The sequence below is a fragment of the Micropterus salmoides genome, unplaced genomic scaffold (genome assembly GCF_014851395.1).
Source record: "Micropterus salmoides isolate LMB-PRFRI ecotype aquatic unplaced genomic scaffold, ASM1485139v1 Ms_hic_scaffold_2, whole genome shotgun sequence".
NCBI classification, from domain to species: domain Eukaryota; kingdom Metazoa; phylum Chordata; class Actinopteri; order Centrarchiformes; family Centrarchidae; genus Micropterus; species Micropterus salmoides.
The window spans coordinates 6,659,892-6,669,274 of NW_024041150.1; the positions used below are offsets into that span (position 1 = coordinate 6,659,892).

Consider the following 9,383-nt stretch of genomic DNA (forward strand, 5'->3'; position numbering starts at 1 on the left):
TTTTCACACACTCTCCCCTTTGGAGGCTTGAGAACTCTTCTGAGAATCTTCTTCTGACAGAATTTTATTACCTGCATCTCGGCTTCCTTGATCTCTCCCACTGAGAGATAATCACGACAGAGCTTGTTTTTGAAGTTGTGCGGCTCACTGTGGACCGCACCTTCCTTCTGAATTGTATCTGACGCAGACTGAGCAGGACATGCAGTATCTTCTTTCCTTTTCCTGAGACTCATGAGCAAACCCTTGAGCCTTAGGATCCAGCCAATCACTCTTGTGAGACGTGTCCAAGATGAGGTGCGATTGATCAAACATGTCACGGGTCGTCTTCACCTTGGGCTGCACACACTTCAATAGCAGCTGATACCTTAACCTCAGGGTCTCCATCCGGCAGTTCTTGCAAGTTGTCTGGGTTGACGGGCCAATCCTCTTCTGGCTGCATAAGAAATGAAGGACCAGATGTCCACACTTCATTCCTCAGAAATGGCTCGGGCCCTGATCCCTGAGGAGGCCACGTCCGCTGGATTTATCCTGCAGGAAAACTTGACAACAAATATGACAACAAAAAACTTGACAACAAAAACAATTGACAACAAATATGTGCAAAATTACAGGTTTGTGCATGATACGAAATGAAGTAATATTTGTGTCAGTGGGGGAAACCCGGGCCTTGTTGATGAGGCTGCAGATAGGAAGAAGCTGTTTGTGGCGAGAGGTTTTGATCCTGATGAACCGCAGCCTCCTGCCAGAGGGGAGAGTCTGAAACAGTTTGTGTCCGGGGTGGGAGGAGTCAGCTGCAATCTTTCCTGCTCGCCTCAGAGTCCTGGAGGAGTACAGGTCCAGAAGAGATGGAAGATTGCAGCCAATCACCTTCTCTGCAGAGTGAATGATGTGCTGCAGCCTGCCCTTGTCCCTGGCAGTGGCAGCAGCGTACCAGATGGTGATGGAGGAGGTGAGGATGGACTCAATGATGGCGGTGTAGAAGTGCACCATCATTGTCTTTGGCAGGCTGAACTTCACTTAGTAAACCGCCTCCTATATGAGCCAGTTCCGAAATCGCCTGAGCCAGGAAGCAATGCGAAATAAAACTTTGCATTAGGAAAGAAGGGGGGACAAAACATAGATTTTGAAATGAAACATGTATAATGCCTCCTCTGCCTATCAGGTGATTAACCTCGCCACAAATCCACACAAGTTAACAGCTGGATCATCTTATTCTCTGGCTAATTTGCAGGAGAATAAATAATAACAATAATCTCACTCTCGCCTGCGCCCCTTAACGTTAGTTAAGCGAGTATGCCCAGGGCTAACGACGCCGCTGGTGATGGAGGTGATGTTCAGCTCCTACTTGAGCTTCCAGTGATCCAGTGTCTGCACTCTGTTTCTATACTGAGTCTGTTTATAGTTTTTTTCTTATATACAGACATACATACATGTCGTATCTGATCTGCTGGAACTAACATCACTTGAAGGTTGTGAATTATAGCTTCATTTAGACTTTGCTATTCTAGTCTCAGCAGTTTCTGAGCTTTTTCATATGAAGGACTGTTCTGTCCATTTTCACATACAATATCTCTAATTATTGTTTGATTTGAGAGGATGTGAAGGGAGGCCATCCTCCCTCTTAAAGACCAAACAGAACACCCCCCTCTCCATCGTCATTAAAAGGTGTGACTTTACATTGTTTAGTTCCATCAATGAATGTCTCTTCGTGTGTTTAGCTACATTAGAACTGAGTTTGATTTAGAACTGAGTTTGATTTAGAAACGGTAAGGAAGCTCTGTCTCTCTGGTAGGATTTAATGGACTGGTCTATAAACTGGAACACTACTTTAGTGATGTTCACTGTTAGAGAGCGTTCTAAAGCTTTTTCCCATTGTTCTCCTTTTCCATCTGGTCACCTTAAGATGTCAGTGTGTTTCCTTTCTGCAACATTTCACATCAGTCACATTAAAGTCAAGACACGCAGAGGAAACACAGCACACATTTAAACTGTGGTTCTTATTAAACTTGCAACCACAGTCTTTGTGTATTTATCAGCTGGTTTCCTCAGACAGCAGCTCATTACACAGTCAGCTGCTGGGACGCCTCCAGGTTCATTCTGCCAGAATTAGAGCTCAAAACTATTAGCTAAACTATTATGAAATTATAATTATACTACCTTTAGTACTAATTATAATATGAATGCAACAGGAGCCATTAAATTAATTCAATGAGAGATGAAAAGCAGATGGAGTGACATAAGATAACAAAATACACAGACAAGCGCCAGACTGAGGGAAATACAGTGGAGAACAGTTACAACAGGGATTTTACAGGTAATTGAACATTATGTTAAAATAAAGTTTAACTAATACAAATCACAGCCCCCTGCAATCAAATATGCTGTCATATATATTGTTTACGTAACAGTCATGATTTGGCAGACACTTTTGTTTGAAACTGCAGTTTGCAGTTCATTATGTTGCTCAAGGACTCGTCAACATGTGGACAGGAGGAGCTCAAGTATCAAACCTTGTGATCAGTGGCTGACCAGCTGAGCCGCAGCCGCTCATGTTAATGTGCTTTGTGATTAAAAAGAAATGTTTAAGTGTCAGATGTTATTATACTTTAAGTTTTATATTTCTGTCATCACAGACTTTCTGGCTGTGGACTCTCAGAGACTCACTGTGAAGTTGTGGCCTCAGCTCTGAAGTCCAACCCCTCCCATCTGAGAGAGCTCTACCTGAGTAACAACAAGCTGCAGGATTCGGGAGTGAAGCTGTTGTCTGCTGGACTGGAGAGTCCACACTGTAGACTGGAGACTCTGAGGTCAGGTGTTTTTTATTCTTTTTTTTTTCCTTTAGTGGTTTAGTCCATTGACTGTGGCAGAGCAATGTTGAGCTCCACATTTAAAATCTTATTACAACAAGAAACACTCGGTAGTTCACTTTGAACCTCTTAAAGTATTGGTTATTGTTAGGTTTAGTGGAAGATTATTGCTTGGGTTAAAATAAGTATGTTAGGTATGTCACATGACTTAAGTTGTGTAATTACAGAAATACACTTTTTTTGCTGGCGGCCTTTTGCCTGTAAACAAGAGATCATTTCATCCCTCAGCTAGATGAGGTGAACGTTTCATCATAAGTCCCTGTGAGAAAAGACAGTAAAATTTGTCTCAAATAGCTTTCAGCCCCAATTACACCTGTCCTCACAGGACTACACTTTTAGATGACGTGTAGACACATAACTATTATTAGTATAAGGGTTGATCCCAAATAGTTGAAGATTCGATGCTTCGAATGGGCAGAGCCTGATTCGACTGTCAATCTCACAGTCGAAGCTTCGCAGCAAAACAAGGATCATACTGTTTTGGCGATATGGGGGTGCTCAATGTCTGATTTTACGTAGAACTACCATTTTACTCCCAATAAGTTAATATACAGCCTATTACAATATACATTTCAGCGTTTAATGTTGTAAATAAACGTGTAAAAAGAATAAAACTTTCAATAAATGTTTTTGAAGTGCGTGAATAAATTCAAACTTGTAACCCTAACCCTGGGGCGTCAGTGCGCATGTTTAAGCGTAGCGTGGATGTGTGAAGTGGCAGATGAGAACTTGCTGAAGAGACGGAGCCCCGGCTTCACTGTTGTTGTGCCGAGTTGTCCGCACCTCACAGGAATTTCGGATAATTTATCACCGTTGATTAACCACACAAAGAATTTATTGTTTTTAAACAGCCGGTTACTTGAAATAGACCCACGAGGAACCGCGACCGTGCGTGAGAGAGAAGGGTCTTCAAAAAGCCTCAGTTTAGCTGGAAATTGATAGTGTAAGTTGAATGAAAAGAGACTGCGGAGCTGCCATGTGTAACCCCCGCACTCGCAATCGCCACGCACTAAAAAATGCATGATTCCAACTATCAGTCTACTATAGGCATGACCTTACGATTCTGATTCGACTATGTAAATCCTTAGTCGGGGACAGTCCTAATTACTATATGAAAACATGAAGTACAGCAGATCGGTGCTGAATGCTCTGGTTGATATTACAACCTAATAATTTGATGTCAGCAGCTGTTTGACCTACTGACCTTTTTCTAAGCCACGCCCCCGAATACGCAGCTGGCCAATCACAGCGCAGTATAGGTCTCGCTCTAACAGCGGTCCGACACTTTCATGGCTGTGCTCCATTGACTCCTGAGCAAAAGGAGTCGTTTTCTATCTTTATTTTGCTATATTTTTCAAGATCTGGTCAAATGCTATTCCTGGGACCCTTATAATAGATACAGTGGCTACCCAGAGAGGTTGAAGGGAAACTAGTATTTATTCCCTTTCCAAAACCTAAAATAAATCCAGAAAAAATTAGGCTTTGGATTGTTCCTAATATAAAGTTAGTTAGGTAATTTTAGCTAACTTACTACTGGATGTAACGTAATATAAATCTACTGATCTGGTTTGTAATAGTGAACAGAGACCTCCCCAGCTTTACAGGAACAATGTTGATCCTTAATATCGTTGTCTTTTGTCTCAGTCGTCAGGTGACAACCTTCAAATGTATAATGCAAACCTTTCTGACTCTTTTCTGAGAACCCTTACAGCTTCTATAATGTTTAGACACCCTGATGGAGCTCAGGATTTATCAGGAGGACTTCACTCCAGTTTCACTGGATGAACCTGGACTGTGTGTGAGACCTTTGGATGTGTGGAAGAACACGGAACATGAATTAACATCAGATCCTGACCGACCGAGATTTAAATATTAAGTTATGCTGCTGTGCCTCGTGCTTAAATGCACCCAGAGTCTCTCTTAATGGAGATTCTCTTCACCCTGTTTCACCCAGCAGTTATTTACAGTGTTCATTTTTATGATCCTGCTGCCCATTCACACATCACACTCAACAATAGCAACTTCAGTGATATCAAAGTGAAATGACATTAAGGAATGCTGTTAGAACAGTGCTTTATGAGGAGATTGATTTCCGGGTCACAGGCAGGAGGATGGAGAATCGAGGAGGCACACATTAGGGAAATGAGAAAGGCCCAGAGACACACAAGTGAGGAGAAAAACCCGGGAAAACACAGCAGAAATACAGAGACCAGCTAGAGTCAGATTCAAGACAGAAAGTAACAAAAGTACGAACATGTCTGATTTGATCTTTATTCTAGACTGGCCTGAGATCAGCAGCATGGTATTGATCGGTGTTGACATGAATAGTATATGAATGTAACACAATGACAAAGTCCCTCTACTCATTTTCGGGAAAAGCTCATTGATTAGGACATAGTAATGTTGAGCTCCACATTTAAAACCTGAACACATCTGATTGGATTTGAAATGGATTTTCTTATCTCCATATTTTTTTCTTTATTCAGATTGAGTCGCTGCAGTTTGTCAGAGATCAGCTGTGCTTCTCTGGTCTCAGCTCTGAAGTCCAACCCCTCCCATCTGAGAGAGCTGGTGCTGAGTGACAACAAGCTGCAGGATTCAGGGGTGAAGCTGCTGTGTGGTTTTCTGGAGAGTCCACACTGCAGACTGGAGACTCTGAGGTCAGACCCCATATTTTCCTTCTGTTCTGAGATTAATATGATGTGAAAGTTGTGGTGTCACTAAAGTGAAGACATAAGGCTGATATTATACTGATCCACACTGAGGATCTTAATACTAAAGTCTATTTTCTTATTCAGTGGTTTAGTCCATTGACTGTGGAAGAACAATGTTGAGCTCCACATTTAAAAGCTTAAAGAGAAACTTTTCTGATTTGAATCCAGCTTTGTATCATTACAATGGGGGGTAATAAATGCAAATGAGCATGTTTCCTGCACCCAGAGCTCCCCGCTCATTTGCTGGCTTCTATTAGAAGTAATAAGAGAAGTGACATTTGGAAAACTGAACGAGCACACGTGTTATTTAGCACGAGAGCCGACAGCCAGACGGAGTCGGGACAGACAGCTGACTGCAGAAATCACGGATTTTGTGGATTTTCCCAGATGGAAGGATAACGTTAACGTTAATGTGGGACAGATGTTTTCAAAGCGGTGCTGAAGTCGGTTTTCTGCTGGACAGGTAATTAACTTTGCAAACTGTTGTTTGATAGCTTTAGCTAGAAGCTGGCCATAATCACAGAGAGCCATGTTTCCCCTGTCAGTGGTGTGAAATATGGATTAATTTCATACTTATTCTCCAGCCTGTGATTTGGCTTTGCCGGTTACTTAGCGAGACAATCAGCTGATCAGTAACGTTAATTGGCAATAAAACCGTAACATTAGCTTAGGCAGCCTACACAATATACACACAGAGGTACAGACAGTAAAGGTGATGTTGCTATAGACTAAATGAAAAATGGTACAGATATATACAGTAATGTTTATGATAATAATCGTAATGTTAATAACAATAATAACAATAGGACTAGTAACAATAATTTTAGCAGAGGGTGTCGAGCAGGAACACGGGGGCAGCAGGTGACTCGCAACCACAGATCCAGACTCCACAGCTCCAGAGCCAGAAACACCTGCAGGAAGTGATAGGAGAGAGGAGAGGGACGAGAAAGCACAAGACTACCGGAAAGGGGAGAAGTTGAGTTAGTAACATGCAATAATGTGATGAGGTTGCATACAGAGGGAGAGAAAGTAGAGGAGAGAGGAGCTCAGTGCATCATGGGAAATCCCCCAGCAGTCTAGGCCTATAGCAGCATAACTAAGGGATGGTTCAGGACTACCTGAGCCAGCCCTAACTATAAGCTTTATCAAAGAGGAAAGTCTTAAGCCTACTCTTAAATGTGGAGATGGTGTCTGCCTCCTGAACCCAAACTGGAACCTGGTTCCACAGGAGAGGAGCTTGATAGCTGAACGCTCTGGCTCCTAGTCTACTTTTGGAGACTGTAGGAACCACAAGTAACCCTGCATTCTGGGAGCGCAGTGCTCTGGTGGGGTAGTAAGGTACTATGAGCTCTTTAAGATAAGATGGTGCCTGACCATTAAGAGCTTTGTAGGTAAGAAGAATGATTTGAAATTCTATTCTGAATTTTACTGGAAGCCAATTCAGCGAAGCTAAGACAGGAGAAATATGATCTCTTTTCCTGGTTCCTGTCAGAACACGTGCTACAGCATTCTGGATCAGCTGAAGAGTCTTAACGGACTTTTTCGAGCAGCCTGATAATAGGGAATTGCAGTAATCCAGCCTAGAAGTAACAAATGCATGGACTAGTTTTTTTGCATCATTTTTAGACAGGATGTTCCTGATTTTTGCAATATTATGTAGGTGAGACTTAAACGACATGTCCTGATCAAAGATAACTCCAAGATTCCTCACACTGGTGCTGGAGGCCAGGGCGATGCCATCAAGGGAAACTATATCTTTAGATAATGCGTCACAGAGGTGTTTGGGCCCCAGAACAATAACTTCAGTTTTATCTGAGTTTAACATTAGAAAATTACAGGTCATCCAGGTTTTAACATCCTGAAGGCACATTTGAAGTTTAGCTAACTGATTAGTTTCATCTGGCTTGATCGATAGATATAACTGAGTATCATCTGCATAACAATGAACGTTTATGGAATGTTTCCTGATAATATTGCCTAAAGGAAGCATATATAAAGTGAACAGGACTGGTCCGAGGACAGATCCTTGTGGAACTCCATGACTAATTTGGCATGCATGGAGGACTCATCGTTAACATGTACAAACTGAAATCGATCTGATAAATAGGACTAAATAGGACCATCTTAGAGCGGTTCCTTTAATGCCAATGAAATGTTCCAGTCTCTGTTATAGGATCTGATGGTCAATGGTATCAAATGCAGCACTAAGATCTTATAAAACCAGTACAGAGACAAGTCCTTTGTCTGATACAATTAGGTCATTAGTTATTTTCACCAGTGCTGTCTCTGTGCTATGATGAACTCTAAATCCTGACTGAAAATCGTCAAATAAATTATTGCTATTTAGAAAGTCACACAGCTGTTTAGCAACTGCTTTCTCCAGGACCTTAGAGAGAAATGGAAGGTTAGATATAGGTCTATAGTTGGCTAAAACATCTGGATCAAGTTTGGGCTTTTTCAGAAGAGGTTTAATTACAGCTACTTTAAAGTACTGTGGTACATAGCCTGTTGGTAAAGATAGATTGATCATATCTAGTATAGAAGTGCTAACTAGGGGTAAAACTTCTTTAAGCAGCCTAGTCGGGATGGGGTCTAAGAGGCAGGTTGATGGTTTAGATGAAGAAATTATTGAAGTTAGTTGGTAAAGATTGAGGGAAGCAAAACAGTCCAAACATATATGCAGTTTTATAGCCGTTTCTAAGGTTCCTGAGTTGAGAGATAATTCGGTGCCAGTTGAGGGCAGGTCTTGGTGAATTTTGTTTCTAATGGTTAGAATTTTATCATTACAGAAGCTCATGAAGTCGTAACTACTGAGAGCTATGGGAATACTTGGCTCAATAGAGCTGTGACTCTCTGTCAGCCTGGCTACAGTGCTGAAAAGAAACCTGGGGTTGTTCCTATTTTCCTCTATTAATGACGAGTAGTACGCTGCTCTGGCATTACGGAGGGCCTTCCTATAAGTTTTAAGACTATCTTGCCAAATTAAACGAGAATTTTCCACTTTGGTGGAACGCCAATTCCACCAAAATTCCAAAGTTTCCACAATATTTGCCCTTAATTTGCGAGTTTCAGTATTATACCATGGAGCTAACCGTCTTTGTTTTAGTATTTTCTTTTTTAGAGGGGCTACAGAGTCGAGTATTATTCACAGTGAGCCTGCAGCACTATCAACAAGATGATTGATTTGGGAGGGACTGATATTAGCATAGGAGTCCTCTGTTACTTTGTGACTTGATAATGAATTTAGAGCTGATGGAATCGCATCCTTAAATTTAGCTATGGCACTATCAGACAGACATCTTGTATAGAAATTTTTGCCCAATGGCGAGTAGTTCAGCAATACAAACTCAAAAGTTATCAAACAGTGGTCAGATAAAGAGGGATTCTGTGGGAACACCACTAAATGTTCAATTTCAATACCATATACCAGAACAAGGTCGAGGGTGTGGTTAAAACAGTGAGTCGGTTCATGAACACTCTGAGAGAAGCCAATGGAATCTAACAGAGAGATAAACGCAGTACTGAAGCTGTCATTCTCAACATCCACATGAATATTAAAATCCCCTACAATAATAACTTTGTCCGTTTTAAGGACTAAAGTTGACAAAAGACTCTGCAAATTCAGATAGGAATTTAACACATCTATCTAAAGAATCCTAATTTCTTGAATGGCAATCTCTTATCTCATAGATGACATCTTTGTCCTGTCTCAGGTACTATAGCTACAGTGCTCGCCTGGGTAGGGGAGGTGGGGGTGCAATTCGCAACCCTCACCACTAGATGTCCCTAGAACTTACACACT

The 9,383-nt window shown here is 41.6% G+C and overlaps 1 protein-coding gene across 1 annotated transcript in view; it reads left to right on the top strand.

Annotated features, from left to right (window-relative positions):
- LOC119911344 (NLR family CARD domain-containing protein 3-like) overlaps positions 1 to 3,352 on the top strand; it is a 125,865-nt gene extending 122,513 nt beyond the window's left edge. Inside the window, exon 9 of the mRNA XM_038730203.1 lies at positions 2,634 to 3,352. Within this exon, the coding sequence (XP_038586131.1) occupies positions 2,634 to 2,850 (217 nt within the window). The 3' untranslated portion in view covers positions 2,851 to 3,352. The remainder of the gene's footprint in view (positions 1 to 2,633) is intronic.
- Positions 3,353 to 9,383: the final 6,031 nt, after the last annotated feature.